This window comes from Brassica napus, chromosome A3 (assembly GCF_020379485.1).
Source record: "Brassica napus cultivar Da-Ae chromosome A3, Da-Ae, whole genome shotgun sequence".
Lineage (NCBI taxonomy): Eukaryota > Viridiplantae > Streptophyta > Magnoliopsida > Brassicales > Brassicaceae > Brassica > Brassica napus.
In genome coordinates this window covers 15821794-15843042 of record NC_063436.1, presented here as the reverse complement: position 1 = coordinate 15843042, position 21249 = coordinate 15821794, and the positions used below count along the sequence as shown (strand labels likewise).

The 21249-nt window shown below is 36.0% G+C and overlaps 4 protein-coding genes across 8 annotated transcripts; 3 read left to right on the top strand and 1 right to left on the bottom strand.

The window, feature by feature from the left end:
• The first annotated feature begins 4806 nt into the window (after positions 1-4806).
• LOC106439093 (zinc finger CCCH domain-containing protein 34) lies at positions 4807-7654 on the top strand. Its single transcript, XM_013880449.3, has 7 exons — positions 4807-5199; positions 5271-5416; positions 5493-5564; positions 5651-5770; positions 5866-6144; positions 6686-6997; positions 7079-7654. Exons 1-7 carry the CDS (start codon positions 5109-5111, stop codon positions 7409-7411), a joined length of 1353 nt encoding a protein of 450 aa, XP_013735903.2. The 5' UTR covers positions 4807-5108; the 3' UTR covers positions 7412-7654.
• A 909-nt stretch (positions 7655-8563) lies between these two features.
• Positions 8564-11936, top strand: LOC106439094 (bifunctional 3-dehydroquinate dehydratase/shikimate dehydrogenase, chloroplastic-like). Its single transcript, XM_013880450.3, has 11 exons — positions 8564-8860; positions 8991-9232; positions 9435-9540; positions 9617-9835; positions 9902-10248; positions 10330-10393; positions 10646-10754; positions 10833-10985; positions 11159-11307; positions 11399-11561; positions 11656-11936. The coding sequence occupies exons 1-11, from the start codon at positions 8633-8635 to the stop codon at positions 11694-11696; spliced, it is 1821 nt and encodes a 606-aa protein (XP_013735904.2). The 5' UTR covers positions 8564-8632; the 3' UTR covers positions 11697-11936.
• A 1602-nt stretch (positions 11937-13538) lies between these two features.
• LOC106439095 lies at positions 13539-16685 on the top strand. 4 transcript variants are annotated; one of them, XM_013880453.3, is made up of 2 exons: positions 13539-13629; positions 14432-16685. In XM_013880453.3, exon 2 carries the CDS (start codon positions 14490-14492, stop codon positions 16485-16487), a length of 1998 nt encoding a protein of 665 aa, XP_013735907.2. In that variant the 5' UTR covers positions 13539-13629; positions 14432-14489; the 3' UTR covers positions 16488-16685. The 4 variants fall into 4 exon arrangements, with proteins under 4 accessions (XP_013735907.2, XP_013735908.2, XP_013735906.2 ...); XM_013880454.3 differs by having other exon boundaries at positions 13568-13629; positions 14435-16685; XM_013880452.3 differs by lacking the exon at positions 13539-13629 and adding an exon at positions 13683-14050 and having other exon boundaries at positions 14435-16685.
• Positions 16686-16737: 52 nt separating this feature from the next.
• On the bottom strand, positions 16738-19662 carry LOC106439096. 2 transcript variants are annotated; one of them, XM_013880455.3, is made up of 8 exons: positions 19407-19662; positions 18220-18630; positions 18023-18143; positions 17573-17882; positions 17425-17497; positions 17266-17356; positions 17100-17179; positions 16738-17018 (listed from the first exon to the last, which is right to left on the bottom strand). In XM_013880455.3, exons 1-8 carry the CDS (start codon positions 19497-19499, stop codon positions 16884-16886), a joined length of 1314 nt encoding a protein of 437 aa, XP_013735909.2. In that variant the 5' UTR covers positions 19500-19662; the 3' UTR covers positions 16738-16883. The 2 variants fall into 2 exon arrangements, with proteins under 2 accessions (XP_013735909.2, XP_022572216.2); XM_022716495.2 differs by having other exon boundaries at positions 19304-19463.
• Positions 19663-21249: the final 1587 nt, after the last annotated feature.

Genomic DNA, 21249 nt, shown 5'->3' with positions numbered 1-21249 from the left:
TGGTGCTCTTTTCTAGTGATATAGATTCGGATATTCCTCACTAATACCGACACAATACTATATAATAAATTACTTGATCCAAACGAAAAATAATTGTGCTCTCTGTTGTAGTTAAATAATTTTTTTTTGAGAAGTGTTGTAGTTAAATAATTGCTATAAGGGTCATTTTGTCAAACTGCAGGGGCTTAGTTTAAGAAAGGATAACAAATCACGTGTTCTGAGAATATGTCCGGTCGAGATTCATGGTGTTCCAACCTCTTAAATAAAAGAGTTGAAGCCTCAGCAGGAGTTGAAAATTAGAGATGCATGTATCCAATCCAACCAACTTAAACCAAATTCAAAACGTCAGCTAACCTAAAGCCAAACCTAAAGGATGATTTTGTTTGACTCTATCCTAAAGTGAATGCTTAACCTAAGGATGTATATGATATGGCAAAAATATGAATTTCTAACCCTAAAGAAGGCCTTTTACATATAATAAGACTGAATAATGGGTCTTTTTTGGTTTTAGTAAAATTAAATCTTAAATTCTTAATGCAGCCTTTTTTTGTTAGACCTTCAACCATCAACCGTTTTCGACATTTGACACCTCGTTCCTCTTTATTAATCTATGTAATCATGCAGTCATTTCTAATCATAGTTCACCTGTCTTAATCGGCTCGTGGATGGCATGTCATTGGTCAAAATTAAAGATGCCATAAATAAATTAAGATTTTAAGCCGAAATGTACCAATATATTTCAAAAAAATATTCTCAAGTAGCCAATAGGAACTCTTGATTTTAAGCTACAATATAAAATATGCATTCCCACATGCCGCTATATTTCTCTTTACAGTACTTCTTCTGTTTTTTTAATATAAGATGTTTTGATTAAATGAACAAGAATTAAAAAAAGTTACCTTTTAAAAAGATAATATTATTAAACAGTATAAATTAAATATAAATTAACCAATCATAAATAATACAGTAAAATATAATTGGTTGATCAATTTTCAATAAAATTAAAATACTTTAGAATTATCAAAACATCTTATATTTTGAAACATTAAAATTTCTCTAAAACATCTTATATTGCATTTATTCAAAAAAAAAACATCTTATATTGTGGAACGGAATGAGTATTTTTTATCATTGTGTTTCATTTTTAACTATAAGTGGAGCCAATACTTGATAGTACTTCATAACATTAACATTGTGGAATATAATGGGAGTTTTGATTGGTCAATATAGTTTTGTAACTTTTATCATATGTTTCTTTTGGACCAGATTGGGCCTTTTAAATAGAACACAGACCCGTTTTAAAACTGTACATTTCTTTGTTATCTGGACCAGATTTCTTTGTTATTTGGATCAGATTGGTCACTTTAGTTACATACCATAATGTTCTTTTTGGTATCACAATCATCTCAAGTTGGCCGTCCTAAAGCGCTCTAGACACATCTCTCTATACTCTAGAGTAAGTTCTGAGTACTATTCTATTTTTTTTCTGATCATGAGTTGTAATTTATAACTTCGACGAGAGAAGGGTTTAATCCATTTGCTTCTTTGGAGATAATTAATTTGGAATATGGTTGCTTAAGGCTGTTGTGTTATTAGAGCATTTGATTTTATGAAATTTATAAATGTTTCTTGATAAGAAGGAATCAAAGCATAATCTTAAGGTTTTTGTTCAGGGATTTTGGAAAGGAGAAACATCAATTCAACACGTCCAAGACTCGATTTGAAGATTTTGAGGTATATAATCTCTGTGCTGCTGTCTGGATAAGGAATAACATTTTGGAATATGTGTGTTTTATTACATTTTAGAATATATGTGTGTTTTATTATATATTAGAATATATGTGTTGTTGACTTGTTCCTTGGACCTTTTATAAATTTTATAAGGTATCCTCTGATCAAGATGTGCTACAAAACTCTCAAGCTTCAGAATATGAAATAAAAAAACATAAAGAATAAAGGTTAATCGTGTGGCATCTCTTTCTTTTTGTTGTTTACCCACAGAAAATGATTCTACAATCTTTATGAGTCAATGTTTATGTGTATTCAGTATTCATGTCCTCAAAGGTTTTTGGAAGAAGCAGATAAACTGTGGATGAAAATTGAAAATGCAACTTCGAATATCTTGAGGAGTTTATATATGCCTGTCTTAAGATGAATTTTGAACTCAAATGGTTGAAAAGCTTCAGATGTGATGTGCTTATAGATTTCGTCATTGGCATTGCTCTAGTTGAATTATTGTTATTACTAAAATAGTAACATTTAAAGTACGTAAGTACTTGTGTATAGTTGCTGCCAGCAAGAAAAAAAGAACGAAAGTACTTGTATAGTTTTCTTGTATACTAATCAAAATACTCCCAACAATATTATATTTTCCACACGTCATGCAACAAGCAAGACAAGGATGTTATGGTGCCTTACTCCATTCAATATTATAGTTTAAAGTAATTTTAAACTTATACAATTATGTGTACTGGAAATTTTTAATATTTAAAGAGAACAAGAAAAGTAAATTTGCTCGCCGACATTTGGTAGATGAAGAAAGGAGGGGATGTTATGGCCCCAAAGATCCTTTGGGGAATAACATAATCTTCAAAAGCTGGTCACATGTGTCTCATTCCTGTCCAAGTCAAACCATATACCATTTTTATTCTTCATTTTAGTACACAAGTTTATCAGCTTATTATTATTATTACTATTACTCTAAACTTCTTTCGCAAAAATGCTTTTATGCTCATTAGGGCTGACTAATTTTCACTTTTCAACTTTACAAATCGGAAAAGCTTAATTTTCTTGCAGTGAAGTGACAGATTGATACGCAATAGCTTACGAAGTATCTGAAGTTTGGTCTCAATCATTAAACATTTTTTTATATATAGATTACTAAAGCTAAGTTCAAAATTTGATTATTCGTATTTGATATGAAATGTCTTTTGGTGTGCAAGATCTTGAGGTTTTTATTAATAATTTCAAATAAGTAACATATCCAAATTGATTCCATCAGTGACATTGGTAAATATACCAAGAACCTTTAGTAGCTTCTTTAACACCATACAAATATATAAGAATCTACTATTTTAAATACTAGACAAATATGAACTTTTGTTGTAAGAAAATAATTAGACTCAATCAAATTGTAACTAATGGACTGAATTGATTATGTTTGGTTTTTGTTGTTCAAATTAAATTCTCATCGAGCAGAAAAAAAAGTTAATTTGAACTTTATGAAGAGAATGGGCTGCTTTACCTACTACACTCGAGGAGCCTTCGGGTTCGTTTGGTCAGCAGTTTAATGGACAGTTATTTTGGAGTACATCTAGACCGTTGGTTATCAGCTAACTGCTTTTTGTTGCCGTTAGATTGGTCATTTCATGACCAAACCATTTTGACTTCTTTTAAGTGATTTTATTGCTCGCAAATAGACTTCTAGATTATCTCACGCGCATGTCTAAGTAACTGAACTTCAGACGCTATAATAAATCCAAATTATTATTTTTTTTGAAAAAATAAGGAAAATGAAAGTTTTTTTTTAACCTTGGAGAAATAATATATATAAGTATTTTCAAACGAAATATATATGAATATACAATTATTAGTATATGTTTTCTTTTGTTGATATAATAGTATATGCAACTTTTTAAGTCTAAATCTTCTTAAACCGTTCTTTTGAATATTTTAGATAAAATTAATCGATGGTCATGTATAAAAATAACATTTAAAAAAAAAATAGGCTATATTGATTTTCTATTTAATTTTTGGAATATAAATTTTCAAAACAACATTAACATACTATTATAAATTAAGTACTAACATGTTTCAAAGATACTATTTAATACTATTATAAATTATGCTTTTGCATAATGACTATGTAATCTCCAATTGAAGTAATAAATCAGACGTTATAAAAAAATAGTTCGTCTTAGTGTTTTAAAACAAATAATTGAGATTTATTACGGCCAATAACTTAAACCCACAAAAAAAACTATTCGATGATATTTTTTTTTTAAAATGGTAGATTATACAAACTACAAACAAATTATAACTATAACCAATACAACTGACCAAACTTTTTATGAACACTTAAACAAGCAACTTAATAGTTATTTAGATCATTTTCTGGACCATGGTTATGAAAAACCAAATATTAACAATATGAACACAACATTTAGAAAATACAATACACTTTTATCTCCCAAACATTATTATATCAAAATGTTCTTGATTTCTCTTAAATAGTTCTGATCCTAACTTGCCACTGTGATATTACTGAAACAACTAAGCATTGTTACGCAACTGTAGAGACAATCACGAGTGACTTAAGAAAGCTGCATTTTCTTAGAATAGTTGCACCAATGATATTAAAATGGAAACGAACTTGGCCATACAAAACTTTCTAAAATCTAGTAATGTACTTATCTATACTAAAATCTAATCAACATCCCTTTCCTATACGTAAATGCACAAATAAACAACAAATAAAATAGGTCAAGTTATGTAGACTAAATTATTTAAAGTACCACCTAATATGGCAGCTAGTGTTGGAGATAAGCTTTTGTATAAATACTAAACCTGAGTTTAAACTTTGTAATTGTAGTTTATGTACTCAAAATTTTTACCTCACAAAATATTTTCCGAATCATCAAAAATATTTTTTTTTTGATATTTTTTTCGTAAATGTTAAAAAGAGAATATATAAAAAATAATAATAGAATAAAGGGAAGTGAGTAAAATGCTGATATGTTTGGCGCGTATATTAACCACCACCGGCAAAACACCCACGAAAAAGGCGACCACGCATAAAGAAAGATCAAAACCTCCCATCACCCCCTTCCAAAAAGAACAAATAATAATAATAATAATCTTTCTTATATAAAAAAAGATATTATATTTTCTTTGCAGTTCAAAATAAGTTTGTAGCTTTGAGGGTAGAGAGAGAGAGAGATCAAGCGACTGAGAGAGAGAGTGGTGTGGAAGCAAAACCACGATCTGAGTTTTTCCTCTCAGATTTTCCGACAACACTCTTTCTTCTTCGATCGGAGCTTTCTGACATTCCGACAAAACCAGAAAAGATCGTTCCTTTCGTGTCTGTGTGTTGTGGGGTTTGTCGGAAAATGGAGCGGTACGGTCGCGCCGGTGAAGAAGGGTCGCGATCGGATCCGTCGATTGAATGGACCTCTCACGGAGGCGAAACTAGAGTCGAAGGTAACGTAAATGCAGCGCCTTTGATTCATCGGAGGATTCTGTTTCTAAAAATGCGTGTTTTATTTTTGTAGGTTCGATGTGGCGGTTAGGGTTAACCGGCGGTGGAGAAGCGTACCCGGAGCGATCAAATGAGCCTGATTGTATTTATTACTTGCGAACCGGCGTTTGCGGGTACGGGTCAAGATGCCGGTTTAATCACCCGCGAGATCGTGGAGCGGTAATAAAGTTTCCCAATTTAGATTCACTATCTTGAGTTTCAGATCAGTTAGTTGAATCATTGATTTGGTGTTTAGGTTATTGGAGGAGTCAGAGGAGGAGGAGGAGATGGAGCTTTACCGGAGAGAATGGGACAACCGGTTTGTCAGGTTTTGTAATAACTCAATCTCTGTCTTTATGATGAAACAATCCAAACCGGACTAGATCGTTTTTGTTTGTTTGTTTGTTTGATCAGCATTTTATGCGAACGGGAACGTGTAAGTACGGTGGTTCTTGCAAGTATCATCATCCTAGACAAGGAGGTGGTTCCGTTGCGCCTGTCTCTCTAAGCTATTTAGGATATCCATTACGTCCGGTTAGTGTTCTGTCATCTCTCTATTGGTTTACTGATCATACACACATTTGTATTGTTATGATCTCTTAAAATCTTCTCTGAAACTTTGATTACAGGGAGAGAAAGAGTGTTCTTATTACATGAGAACCGGCCAGTGTAAATTTGGTTTAACCTGTAGATTCAACCATCCTGTGCCTCAGCCACAGCAGCAGCAGCCACAGACACAGACTATTTATCCAACGCTTCAATCTCAACCAATGCCTTCTTCTCAACAATATGGTTTAGTTTTAACAAGGCCTTCTCTATTACCTGGTTCTTATCTTCCAAGCCCTTACGGCCCACCAATGGTTCTGCCTCCAGGAATGGTTACATACCCTAATTGGAATCCTTACCCGGTAACTCCTTCAACTCAGCCTTTTTTAACATTCTTCATTTGTACCCATGACGAGCTGGCTGACCTAAGGCACTTGTGCTAGAGGTCTCCAGTTCGAGTACGCTTGATAACCTAGGGAAGGGATTTAGCAACCGGCACTTGTACATGGCTCTGGGATTAGTTGGGCCTAAGGCCCGGACTACCTCCCCGTCTGAAAATCTAAAATTTTACCTGAAACTGGAAACTATACCTAAAAACCCGAATCTGTAACGTTAAAAAATATCCGTAAAACCAAAAATATACCCAAGCACCCAAATATACCTAAGATATATTAGAAGTTTCAGGTTCCCGAACGGGTCTCGTGTAGGACCCGGACCCGAACCGAGACCCGCTGGTTCAAAAAAAATATACCCAATAGGTACATTAGCCTAGATCCGGACCCAGCCCGAATCTGTATTTTTGGTTCCGGTTCAGGTTTGGGGTCCATGTAAAATGACCAGGCCTGTAAAGAACATTCTTCATTTGCTACTTTTTTTGTTTAACGAATCAGTTGATTCTTTTAGGCCTCTTTAACTGCAATGCCTTCTCCCGGAACTAAAACACAACCGTCTATTGGAACAAGCTCTGTTTATGGAATGGCGCCGTTATCTCCTTCAGGGACTGCTTATACAGGAACATACCAATCCGGTGGACCTTCCTTGACTACTTCGAGAGAAGAACCTTTCCCTCAGAGACCTGATCAGCCAGAGTGTCAGTACTTCATGAGAACCGGAGACTGTAAGTTTGGAGCTTCGTGTAGATACCATCATCCTCTAGATGCAGTTCAGACTAATACTGGCGTTCTCCTCAGCTCCATTGGCCTTCCACTTCGTCCAGTAAGTCTTTGTTATGGACACAATATGATAATGTTTTTGGGATGGGACAAGTTCTTGAATAATATGTTTTGTGACACACAGGGCACAGCGCAATGCACTCACTTTGCGCAACATGGGATCTGCAAGTTTGGACCGGCGTGTAAGTTTGATCACTCGATGGCTTCTTCACTCAGCTACAGCCCGTCTGCTTCTTCGCTAACGGATATGCCTGTGGCTCCATACCCAATTGGTTCGTCAACACTAAGCGGCGCATCAGCTCCAGTAAGCTCAAGCAATGAACCCACCACAGAGGCTGTGACTGCTGTAGTGTCTTCTCCTATGGTTAGTGGCTTGAGCAGTCAAGAGCCAGCTGAGACGGGTGGTGACTCGGCTAGTGTTAGTGGCAGCATAGAAGCTAAGACTTCTTCAAGTTAAAAAAAAAGAGGAAAATGTCCTCAGATTCTTCAACATTAAGAAAAGAGAAAAGGAAGATTATTAATGGGGTCTGAAGATTTGATGGAAGCAGAAGGAGAGAGAGACCAATACCAAAAGCTTCTGTCATTTTACCATTTGTCCATACATAAAAAAATATACTCTCTCATACGGCCATATGTCTCTCTTGTTCTTTTGCTTTCTTGAACAACGATTATTACTAATAAATGGCCTTTATTCACACGATCCCATTACATCCCCCGTTTCTTTTAGTCGTCCTTTAGGTTTGTTGTATATGAACATGATTCTTAAGGATTCTGTCATAGTCTGGAAATTCAGAGGGGAAATGTGGGCATATAAGCTCATGCTTGAGGTTATAGATATACTTTACTTAGCATATAAAGGTGTTGTGTTACATACAGTTCAGCTCCTTGTACCGCTCTTTGAATACTTGGGCGTATCTTTCTACTTCTTCCTCTGTTTTACCTTCCATCTAAGAGGCAATGCTTTTGATGTCGTTGCGGCCATACTTCCCACAAGCCCTGAGTAATCTATTGAAGTCTCTCTTCTGCTCCATGTTGAGAAACCCTGAAGATTAACAATTACAAAACAACTGAATAACGCTCAACGAATCAAAATGTCTAAGACACCTTTAACATCAAATAAACACTCCTTTTCTTCTACTTCTTTAGTAGTTAAAAGGATCTCCACCTTGTAACACAATCTTCTCAATGAGTAATAGGTTCTCTGGAAAAAAAATGTCAGCAGAGCGAGTGTATAGACAGAGAAAGTTAGCTTGACCTTTCTGGTTCTTCTGCTACATCAATTGTGTCTTTCAACTGAATTTTCTGTTGTGTGTTGCTGAAACCAAACCAAAACAAGTTAAACTAACAGGTGTTTCATCTGAAGAGCCACCACTACCATGAGAGTAGTAATGTGTTGCTAAACCCTTATTTGTTTTGACTAAATTTTGTAATATCACTCCGTTTTGTAACATTTCCAACAGTTTTTTCTGTCGTTACTCCAAAACTTCTGATTTCATAATCGTCTGTCAGAAAAACTTGTTATTGCGAAATAAATAAAATAAAATGAAATAAAAGTACATACCTTTTGTTTTCCACCTAATGTTGTCACCCTCACCTACCATTTTGGTCTAATGTATAAAAATGAAAAAAACACCATTTTTTTTTGGGAAGGTTCAGTTTTCTTTTTTACGACGTCTCAATGGCTTCTTCTTCAGCTAGTGTTCGTCTCACCAACCCTCCTCCTCACGCACTCACCTCCCCACGACCGTCACCAACCTCCGCCGCTAACATCCGTCTTCCCGCCGCCCGCTTCAAATCGAACCTCTTCTCCACCAAACTCTCTTCCCTACAAATCAGAAGTGTGCCGGTTCCGGTAGAATTATCCGATCAACGACGACGTCGAACCATGAAACCAAGCAATGTCTATGTCAGTGATTCTCCTCTTAGTTTAATTCTCATTTGGTTATGTTCCGTTTAGTTTAGTGATTCTGTTCTGTTTCGGACAGTGCTATAGAGAACGATTGTGTAACGCTATCCTGTTTTTTTGTTGACCTTAGGTGGCTTCAGGCTCCATGGAGACGGAGATAGGAAGTCAAAAACTTGCGAAAAATCCGAGCTTGATCTGTGCTCCGGTGATGGGGGATTCAGTAGAAGAGATGGTGATTGAAACGTGCAAAGCTCAGGAACTGGGTGCAGATTTGGTGGAGATTCGATTGGATAGTCTTAAAGAGTTCAACCCTCTTGAGGATTTGAAAATTATAATACAAAAATCTCCTCTTCCCACTCTATTCACCTACAGGTTTGTATATGTATGTGCGTGTCTATGTGTGTGTGTGCTCAAGCTTGAGACTTTTATTGTGTCTGATATGGAACTTCTTGTGTCCGCTACTGTTGAGCTTTTGATGACTGATGCTGCCTTCTTATCCTCTAAAGTTATGGGCTAGTTCTTATGCTTGTAGTATTAGTAATGTTATTGTGTTTGTATGATGACTTCTCTGTAGGCCAAAATGGGAAGGTGGTCAGTACGAAGGTGATGAAAACGAGCGGCTTGATGCGCTCCGTTTAGCCATGGAACTTGGGGCTGATTACATTGATGTTGAACTTCAGGTTACCATAGTTAAAAACTAAAGAATGTTTTGATGCTAATTGGTTTCTCTCCTAACTTCGTATTTGTATGTTTAAGGTTGCAAGCGAGTTCATCAAGTCTATTAAAGAGAAGAAGCCTGAAAACTTCAGAGTAATTGTTTCGTCGCATAACTATCAGTGTACCCCTTCCGTTGAAGATCTCAGTGACCTCGCTTTAAGAATACAACAGTCCGGAGCTGACATTATGAAAATCGCTACTACAGCTGTGGACATCACAGATGTTGCTCGCATGTTCCACATAACTTCAAATGCTCAAGTAAGTTGCCATTAAAGTAGAATCAAGCTTTTGCTTCTGATCTCTGAATGTGATTCTCTTTTTCAGGTTCCAACAATTGGACTTGTAATGGGTGAAAGAGGTCTAATGTCTCGTATCCTCTGCTCCAAATTTGGTGGATATTTGACCTTTGGCACCTTAGAATCTGGAAAAGTTTCAGCGCCTGGTCAACCAACGATCAAGGAACTGTTGGATCTTTACAACTTCAGAAGGATTGGTCCTGACACTAAAGTGTATGGAATCATTGGGAAGCCTGTCAGTCACAGCAAATCACCTATTGTTCACAACCAAGCTTTCAAGTCAGTTGATTTTAACGGTGTATATGTTCACCTCTTAGTTGATGATCTTGCTAGCTTCCTCAAAACATACTCATCCGCTGATTTCGCTGGATTCAGGTTTAGCTATTATAAAATTTCTGAAACTAATGAACAGAATAATTTTTGGATGAATAATGTTAAATCTTCTGTTACCTGCAGCTGTACAATCCCTCACAAAGAAGCTGCGTTGAAATGTTGTGATGAGGTTGATCCATTGGCAAAGGTCTGGTTTTGCTAATAACCACCAGATAGAGTAAATATTCAGTGTTCTAAAAATCGGTTTAGGCGGTGCTTAGTTGGCAAATCAGAAATACAATTTTTTTTTGCAAATTGAAAAATCAGTTTAGGCGTTCAAAAAATTGGTCTAGGTGCTTGCCTAAACATTTAAACGTCTAACCACCAGCGATTTCTTGAACATTAGTCGGTAGCCATCCTGCTTCACTCTGAATGTTTTGGTTTATAATCTTTTTAACAGTCTATAGGAGCTGTGAACACTATACTAAGGAGACAAAGCGACGGAAAGTTGCTGGGTTACAACACGGATTGTATTGGTTCCATTTCTGCTATTGAGGATGGGCTTAGAAGTAAGTTCTATGTTCACAGCATTAACCTGTTGTTGCTCCTTTCGGTTTTACTCATGCAATCTTTTTAATTTTGGTAAGGGTCAAGTGATCCAAGCAGTGTACCTTCTTCTTCTTCTTCGCCGTTGGCTGGTAAAACAGTGGTGGTTATTGGTGCTGGTGGAGCAGGCAAGGCACTTGCTTATGGTGCAAAAGAGAAGGGGGCCAAAGTTGTCATTGCTAATCGAACTTACGGTACAATACATATGTTTCTTTTTCCCTTTATGAACACTTTTAAACATTCTATTACCAGTCAAGCTTGGCCTTGACACCACTCTTCATCATCTTTATCTCCTTTTTATCGTCTTGTTGGCGGTAGTAACTGATGATATGATTCCTTTGTTCTTGGTGTTGTGTGTGTTTTGAAGAAAGAGCAGTAGAACTCGCAGAAGCAATTGGAGGCAGAGCGTTATCTCTCACGGATTTAGATAACTTTCACCCAGAAGATGGCATGGTACTGGCTAATACCACGTCTATGGGTATGCAACCAAATGTTGATGAGACTCCCATCTCCAAGGTTAGCTCTCCTTGTAACAACACTTTCTATTATCAAGGAAGGACTCTCTTGAAAAATCTTTAATATATATAGCTTCTTTTTGTTTCCTCAGGATGCATTGAAGCACTACGCACTAGTCTTTGATGCGGTTTATACTCCAAGAATCACACGACTGTTACGGGAAGCAGAAGAATGTAGAGCAATAACTGTGTCGGGGTCAGAGATGTTTGTGAGGCAGGCTTACGCGCAGTTTGAGATTTTCACCGGTTTGCCTGGTAAGTGTGACTCATTACCAAACACAACCCCCATGTCTCTGGTTCCATAAAACTAAACAAAAGAAGCTGAAGTTTATGTTGCATTGTTGTGCAGCTCCAAAGGAACTCTACTGGCAAATCATGTCAAAGTACTGAAACCTCTCGCTTGTGTGTGTGTATGTGTATCCTCTTCTTCTTCTTCCATGGAAACTCAATTCCAATAAAGTTATAGAAAAGTGCTATTTGTGTTCTCAGAGAAGACCCTTTATGATGCCATAGCATGGACTTCTCTCTGTATTTTTTTATATATATAAACGATAAAACTTGTTGAGTTGATAATGGAAACTTAGGTTTTTGCAGAGTGCAATGTCGATGGACTTCTCTCTGCTTGTGAAATTTGTACTTCTCTGTTTATCTTCTTGTCTTGATGACAACTAAATAAAACACTTTTACTATCAAAATCTTCCATTGATTACAAGTTAGGAAATAAATCTTTAAAAAATTCACTAACTAATACTCCCTCTTAGGGCTGTTCAATATGGTAAAACCGAATCATACCGAACCGAACCGAAATAGACAATATGGTTTGGTTTTGGTATATACCATATAAACCGAATGGATATAATTTTATAAAAACCGTAGGATTTGGATATGGTTTGGTATATAACCGATTAAACCGAATAAACCGAATAAACCGAACAAAACCGATTAAAAGTAGAAACATGTAAATATGTATCTATTTTATAACAATACATGAAAATCTATTTGTTACATAAGTTAAATTTGTGTTAATAACTATTACCATAATTTTATAGTAATAAAAAATCTTAATTTGTAAAACACTTGAACTATAACTAAATAACAATACATCGCAATTCAGACATCTTATTTTCTAAGTCTTTTTTTTTATCTTTTTGATTTATTTTAGTCTTCACTAAATTAATATGAAGATTATAAATTTGATGGATAATAATTAATGGAAAAATTTCAATTGAAAAAGCATGACTTTAATGAACACTAAATATGGAAGAGTGGAAAAACTTTTCTTTCATGTTTCTGTTTTGTTTCATATTTTTATTTTCAAAATTTCAAGTTTTGATTTTTAGTTAAAGATTTGATTATTTTATTTGATGGTAGAAACATTTTTATTCTTTTGTTCATTTATTTGAACATGTAATATATTTTTAATAAATGACTGTGTTGACAATATGACTAAAATTCATATAATATGATCTCAAACAAAATAATTATGTTTTTTGGTATAAAACCGAATAAACCGAAAACCGACGGTATACAAACCGAACCGAACCGAAGTAAATATGGATTTAGAATGGTAGTTATATTTTACTAACCGAAATACCGAAAACCGAAAAAAACCGAACCGAAACCGAACCGATATCCGGATTGAACACCCCTACTCCCTCTGTTTTTAAAAGATGCATATTTTAGATTTTTCATATATATTAAGAAAACTCATTAAATATGCATTGTTTTTTGGTGAATAATAATTTTTTATAACTTTTAGTCAATAGAGATTCAAAAAACACCATTAATTTTTTTGAAACTTACAATTTTTCATAAAATCATACATTAAAAAGTAAAAAATGTATTTTTTTGAAACAATTTTTTTTCCAGAACATACATCTTTTAGGAACGGAAGAAGTATTCATTATGTTTCAAAAATGTAGTTTGTTTTAAATTTTTCATAAAAACATCTTAAATTTTGACTATAAATACATTATTTTTTGTGATTAACAATTTACCAACACAATTATAATTTTTTTTTGAAGTTTTCATTGTTATTTAATAAAAGTGCATTGGAACTGTAACAGATGTATCTTAAAATATATTTTTTTCAAAATGAAATGAGTAACTATTTTGACAACATTTTAATAAACAAAAAGGTATAACACACTATGCATCGAATTTCGAGAATTAATTTTCAAAAATTTGTTTCCCGCCAAACTAAAATTGGGAAACGATCATTTTCCCACGCGAAAACGGGAAAACAGAATAAAAATAGTCTCACAAAGAGTTTTTATTTTCCGCCAGATCTCTCTTGACGTCTCGTCTTCTCCTCAGCAAAGAAGTAAGCTTTCCTTTTTATCTTTCTCATTTTATTGTCTCCATTATTTGATTTCCTAATCTTCTCTTCCTAGTACTTGTCTGAATCTGAATCTCAACGTAGCTTCTTCTTATTGCTTTCTCACCTGAGCTTTCTCTTGTAGTTTTCCAGATTTTTGATTCAAAGTTTTTGTAAAATCTGACTGTAATTTCAAAATCTTAATTCTACTTAAAATTGAAGGGCTGATCTGCAATTAAACCATAATACGTCATCTGTTAAAAATAACCCCAAAACTTAATCACATTCGCTAGAAAACCCACAATCATAATAATACCCAGACAAAAAGGTTAGATTTTTTTTTTTTTAGTTTTAAACATCATCATACATCCGTCGTGAATCTAAACCCCGGAGGCCTCCCTCTCCGCCGTTTGGCCTCTTCCCTCCGGTAAGCTCTTGAAATTCACCGTTCTCCAGATCGTAGATAGGTTTCCATTTTCAGAATTATACTCTGTTTCGCTTCACGATTCGTCGTCGTTATTACATCATCTGTTTCGAAATGTTAGGTTTTAATTAATTATCTTATGCTTGTTGTAATCACAATCTGATTAGAGTTCTTGTCTTTTGTCTTAATCCTCGAATATCACAAAAGGAACTTAATTACCTTTTCCCCCAAAGGTTATACCTTTTAATCAAAGTATGTGTTTTTACTTTTTATAGTATGATAGGCTCAGAATAGTACCAAAAGGGTTATACCTTTATCATTGGTTTATGATTTTTAGAGCAATTTCATCGAACTAACAGAATCTTTATCTCTCTCTCTCTGTAGCAGGATCCAAAGCCTAGGTGGATATTGGAGGTTCTATGATACTTGTGTTGAGCTGATTATGAATATCAACAGAGACGAGGCTCTTAGAGCCAGAGAGTTAGCAGAAGGTTTAATGAAGAAGTCTGACTTCACCGGTGCTCGTAAGCTTGCATTGAAGGCTAACAAAATGGATCCCAGCTTAGAGAACATAACTCACATGACGATGGTGTGTGATGTCCACTGCGCTGCGACGGAGAAGCTCTTTGCAAATGAGCTGGATTGGTACGGTATACTCCAAGTTGAGTTGAACGCTGATGATACCATCATCAAGAAACAGTACAGAAGGCTGGCGCTTCTTCTCCACCCTGATAAAAATAAGCTCCCAGGTGCTGAGTCTGCTTTTAAACTCATTGGTGAAGCTCAGAGGATACTTTTGGATAGAGAGAAAAGGACGGTTTATGACACTAAACGTAGAGCGTGGAGAAAGCCTGCACCTGCAGCTTCTTATAAAGCCCAGCAGGTGCCGAGGAACCACCGTGCGCAGCAGGCAAGCGTTAATTTGAGGAATGTCTATAACGACTTGAGATCGCATCCTCAGCAGAAAGCTCCTCAAGCCCCACCACCACCAGCAGGTTTCAGTCACCGTCCTACCTTTTGGACCTCTTGTCCCTTCTGCCGCATGAGGTATGAGTATAGCAGGGAATCTATCATGAAACAAACTTCTTGTCTGACTTGCAAAAAACAGTTCACTGCGTTGGAGATACCTTTCCAGAATGTAGTACCACCGGCAGCAACAAACTCATGTCAGAATACTTATTCTTTCCCACAACAGAACAAGGCTCCAGCCCAAAACGTTTGCAATGAACGGCAAAAGCGTCCTCCTCCAGATGGTCCTCCTCCCACTGTTCCCTCTGGAAAGGCAACAACAACTACTAGAAAGAGGAAGAAAAAGAATGTGGATGAATCTAGTGAAAGCTCTGACAGTGAAAGCGATAGCGAAATAGAAGATAATGGATATGGTGATACTATGGCAGCACAGGGCTTGGGTTCCAATGGAGGACAGCAGCCTCGGAGGTCAGTTAGGAGCAAGCGGCAGGTTTCCTATAAGGAGAATGTAAAGGACGATGATGTGGACTTAGTCAATGAAGATGGAGAAGGGTCCGGTAATAATATAGATACTGAAAAGGAAGAAGAGCTAGAAGACAAAAAGCAAACACAAGAGGATCACCACACTACTGAAACCTTGCCGAATGGTGTAAACCCAAAGGAGAAGATTAAAGAAGACCAGGTCAAAGTGGAAAGCGAAGATAGTGCCAGTGATTCAGAGGATGATTTGTGTTCAGGGAGTGAAGCAAAACCAAATGTTATCAACTGTGATGATCCTGAGTTCAGTGACTTTGATAAGCTGAGGGCAAAAGATTGTTTTAAAGCTGGCCAGATTTGGGCTTTATATGATGATGGAGAGGGGATGCCTAGATTCTATGGTCTCATCAAAAAAGCTACAACTAAAGATTTCTCTGTAACGTATATGTGGTTAGAGGCAGAAGAGGATGAAGCGCGAAACTTGCCTGTCTCTGTTGGTAACTACGAACTCGGTGGAGAGGAGAAGACCAATAGCACTCACGTTTTCTCTCATTTCGTCCAGAGCAAAATAGGAAGGGCCCGGCGGTTTAAGGTGTTCCCAAAGAACGGAGAAACGTGGGCACTTTTCAAGAACTGGAACATGGAGTTATCCTCTGATTCAGATTCTTCTCATGAGTATGAGTTTGTTGAGATCCTGTCTGATCATGTAGAGGAGAGTGCAATATCAGTGGGGTTCTTGTCTAAAGTGGAAGGGTTTAAGTTTGTTTTCTGTCCAGTGGCGAAGGACGGATCAGAGACTTGTGAGATTCCACCTCATGAGTTCTGTAGATTCTCACATGGGGTTCCGTCAAACAGATTGAAGGGGACAGAAGGAAGAGGAGTGTTGGAAGGCTGGTATGAGCTTGATCCAGCTGCTTTACCAGTACCTAGCTCTCAAAGTAAACCAGGAGAAGAAGCAGCAGATCAATCTCCACCTTCAGGATCTGCCTGTTGACTTGCTCAACAAATCTGGAGCTCTACAGAGGCCTTTTGTGACATGGTCAAGTCAATGATTAGGAGATTGTTTTGTTGTTTGTGCGTTTTCTATTTTCTTGGTTTACTCAAGACTTGTAGCTTAATCGGCATATGCTTTAAACTACATTATTGTTAACAGTAAGAATATGTGACTTGAAGATAGCACCAGTTTCAACTTCTTTTCTCTTTTTTTTACACAGTATCATCGTCCCCTTCAAGAGAGACTAAAGGGACACAAAAGGAACTTGATTAACATGTTCCAAGAAGAGTAGATACATTTACATTTAAGATGTCACTTCTGGATCATATGAACAACTTCCATGGTACAAACTCAATGAAGAACAGAGAAACCAAAACCATGTTGTGTTTACTACATTCATACTTGAGTTGAGTTCTCTGCAACACGCAAACGCCAAGCGAAATAATGAAGGTACAATGAGTTTAAGCACACGGCTATCCCAAAACCAAGAATCCCTGCAAATAGTATAGAGTAGATGGGAGGTAGTCTAACCTGAATCAGAGAGATTGTGAAAGTGTTTTAGTTTCCATTATCAGTAATCAAATGAGGGGAAACAGTGAGAGTATTGCTTACTGCATTATATAATAGATGAACCAAAATGCCCACAAGAGCAAACTCAAGTGCTGCGTATGTCCATATGTATTCTCTGATAGCTGCAGAGTCAGATTGTAATAACCAAAAACTTTTCAATTTTTTTGTTGCCAAACAAAAGAAAGAGGTGTCTGTTGTTTGTGTTTACCTAGGACAATGGCGAAAAGAGATGCTAAGAGGCCCAACATTAATGAAAACGGCGCTGCTATGTAGACAGCTTGCGTGTTCAAGTCCCTAATCTACAAAACAAACCTTGTCAATATCTTTGAAGTACCAACCAAAACAAATAGTTTGTATCCGTGGCTACCAGTAATTGCTCGAGGAAGAAGAAGTAACAGACCGCGCTGATTAGAACCAACACCACAAACTCTTGCCAAGCACTGCACCAAACACATTCAGTTCTCAGTTGTGTTATCTCAAAGAACGGTGAAAAATAAAAAGACTCTTGGAGTTACCTAGCGGTTTGTGACTGTATCTGTTGATTGAGATCACGCATGTTGTTTGGTTGATTAGTTGTAGGCACACGAAGTAATATAACTGGTAAGTTCTTGACTTCTTGTCTACAGACGTCGCATGTTCTTGTCCCCTTTGTGCTAAACCATTTAATGGCACACGCTTCGTGAACGAGTCTGAGGTCACCTTTGCAGCTGCACTCCATTTTTAGTGTATTGCCTTCTTCAAACACGTCAAGACAGATCCTGCACACCGCTTCTTCTTCTGGAATTTCTTCATCGGTTTCTTCTGTAGGAACGGGAGAGTTTTGACCTGCCAGAGAAGGAAGGAAGTAGCGAACACAATTCAAAAACAAAACCAAGATCATAAGCAATAGAATGCTTCAGAGACTGTCTAAACTCAACATTCATATGATAACACTTGAGAACATACTGTATTTGATTAATGTATACCTGAGCTTGTTACAGAGGAAACACGAGCTTTGTGGTGTTCGAAAGAAATGGATCTCACAATCACTTTGTTTCTCCCGGGCATGGACAATGACCTTGGAACTGCTGGATAAGTAGGATCTTTCTGCAACAAGACACAATGTTTTAGTAAATTTAACTTTTTCCACATTGTAACTTGTGAGATAGTAAATAACTCTCACATTAGGAGGTTCACCGGGCACGCCAACTGGAGCCTGTGGAGGTACCACAGGAGACAACTTTGCTGCATATCTAGAAGGAAGAGACAAACATCTTTTCCAATAAGGAGAAGTTGTTAAACCAGCAGTGGTGGGCGTTTTAGCTGTTTCCATGGGAGAGGGAGATAGAAGAGATCTTCTCTCGCTTTCAGGATGAGCTATAACTTTCTTTTGCAAGCTTAGATTACGCAAGATTCCTCTTGGTGAGTAGGATGATGTAGTGCCGCTTTTGAATGAACTTGTGGACTTTAGAGAGGTCTTTGAGCTATGGCCGCTAACAAAGGGAACTGGTCTAAGGGGTATTTGTATTGAGAGATCCAAGTGGGTTCTCCCCGGAACATCTTCAGTAGATTCTTGTTTCACCTGATGATCACCCTATAAGTAGAAATCCATGTAAAATTTCAGGCCTTTCTCAAGAACAATAAAGCTAACACACAATCCGAAAACGATTACAAAAGTTTCCCACATAAAGAGATATCTAAAACTAACACAAAAACCGAAAACGATTACAATATTATCTCACATAAAGAGAGATCTAAAGCTAGCACAGAAACCTAAAACGATTACAACATTCTCCCACAGGTGCAGCTGGTATGTCTGCAATGCATTTTCAGTTCAAATCAATGACATAGGAAGTAATAGATAAGGTTGACCGTTACTTGACTCTTTAAAGGATATTAACCTTACAGTGTCACACATATGCAAACTAGACCTCAGGCTCAAAATAAACAATCTTCCTCCATGCCAAAAACTATGAGTAAACATTCTAACAACTCATTTCGCTTTTTTTTTTCCCTCAGAAAAGCTGAAAACTTCTTCAATGAATGTATAAAACAATCATTGAATCCAGATTCCAGACGAACAGAGGAAGAGAAAGGATCCGTCAGATAGCCAATATAAAAAAAAACAATTAATAATCCATCCGTAGCAATCAGGAAGAAACAAAATTGAACAACAGAGAAACAAACCCCCAGAAACGGTTTTCAACCGTTTATTCAAATTACCCGCGTTAAATTAAATATATGCTATGAGAGAGGAAAGTTTTTACCTTAGAATCTACAAACCCAGAATCGTAAAAGCGTAATTAAGGTTTTAGAAAAGGAAGAGACAAAGATGAGATTTTTTTTTTTGTTGGGTTTGGAGAAATGAACCTGAGGATGAGGAGGAAGAGGAGAAGACGAATCGTCCACGATTATAGCGATTTCTCTTTGTTCAGCTGCCGAATCTTGTTGCCTCATCGTCATCGAACCGTAATTAAACCGATGATCTAAATTACTACACCTCTAATCAAAGCTGGTCCGAGAGAAGAGAAGATAATGAATCTCTATTTATTTTAGTGAAAATAAATTTGAGGTTTTTATATTCACGATTTAGTAAGCTGAATTGAATCCACGACTGACATTATTATACAGAAAAGGCTTTTTTACTTTTTCTTTTTATACACTTACGTTGCCACTGACACTATTTCAGTACTAGTGATTAACGAAACGTGTACACGTCAACATTAGAAGAAAAACGAATCATTTAATTCTTGTCGTTGATTTCGACTAATGATGACGAGGATAATTCAACGTTGCCAGTTTCGAATCGAGCCTCTCATGTTCTTGTCTGTTATTATATCACTTTCTTTGAGATAAAATTATACTCTCTCTGTTTCATAATAGATAAAGTTTTGGTTCTTTGCACACATATTAAAAAATTATTTTTTTTAAACAAAAAATCATTAAAATATAATTTAAAACTATTTTATTTAATTATAAACAAAAATTATAAAAAGACAATTGGCTACACAGTTTTTGATAAAGTTAAAGTTACTTAGATATATGAAAACATCATCTATTATGAAACAAAAACAATCATCTAAAACATCATCTATATTGAAACAGAGGGAGTACTACTTACTACGCATTTAGAGAATTTTCCAAGTATATGACTTTGGAAGTTAAGTAAGTTGGTTTTAAAAGTTTTACCAAAAATCGTTGGGTTTGAAAGTTTAGAATGAAAACTTAGTTTTGAATTTAAATAAACCATCATCTTTAAATTGGGTTGGTAAGCTTGGCTTCATATACACAATTGTACTACAAATATTACAAAATCATTAATCACGATGGTGTTTTTAAAAAGTCGCATCTTTAATTTCACCAGAATTTATAGTATAAACTACTCTATCCACCAAGTATTATTATATAACACGTGCTAATAATACAAATATAGTTTGGTGGGTTGTGGTTTAAAGGTTGGCAGATGATAATTATAGTTTGTTGTCTGTAAATAAGTTGTAAGATCAAGCCCAATCACATAACTCGATTAGGATCAAGCCCGAATATGGAGTTAGACTATCCAAATACCCGTTTAAGTTTTGTATTAGGTTTCTTTAAAGATGGTAGAAAAGGACTCAAAGATCTCAGTTGTTAGGCATTTGTTGGAATTCATGCAGCTTTTTTTTTTGTTAAATACCAGGAGTTCTGGAACCGAAACTCCTAATCCCAAGACCCGAAACCATAACACGTAATACTCCCTCCGTTCTCGAGATGAAGATTTTCTAGAGTTTGTTTTTGTTCTACAAAAATAAATTTTCTATATTTTTAAAGTATTTTTGTATATTTTTGAGGAACATTAATTATGAATATTTGAATTGATTAAATCTTATTGGTGGATAATTATTGAAAAGTGTATTGAAAAATAAATTGCAAACTAAATTGTAAACATTTATTATATTCTTAATAAACGTGAAAACTCTAGAAAATCGTACTAATTTAGTCTCAGCGATCGTTCGAACTAAGGACCTCTGACACAATGGTGACAATATTTTTCAGTTGAGATAATAACCTCTGATAACCTAACCATAAGAGTTAATTTATAAGGAAACAAAGTTCCTTAGGTTAAATAGTTTAGTAGCCTCCTAAGCGATTAAAAAATACGAGTGATATCAAATTGTATAGGCTGGTTGAATAATTGCTAGCTATGCCTATGCCTTGAGCTTCACAGTCTCTG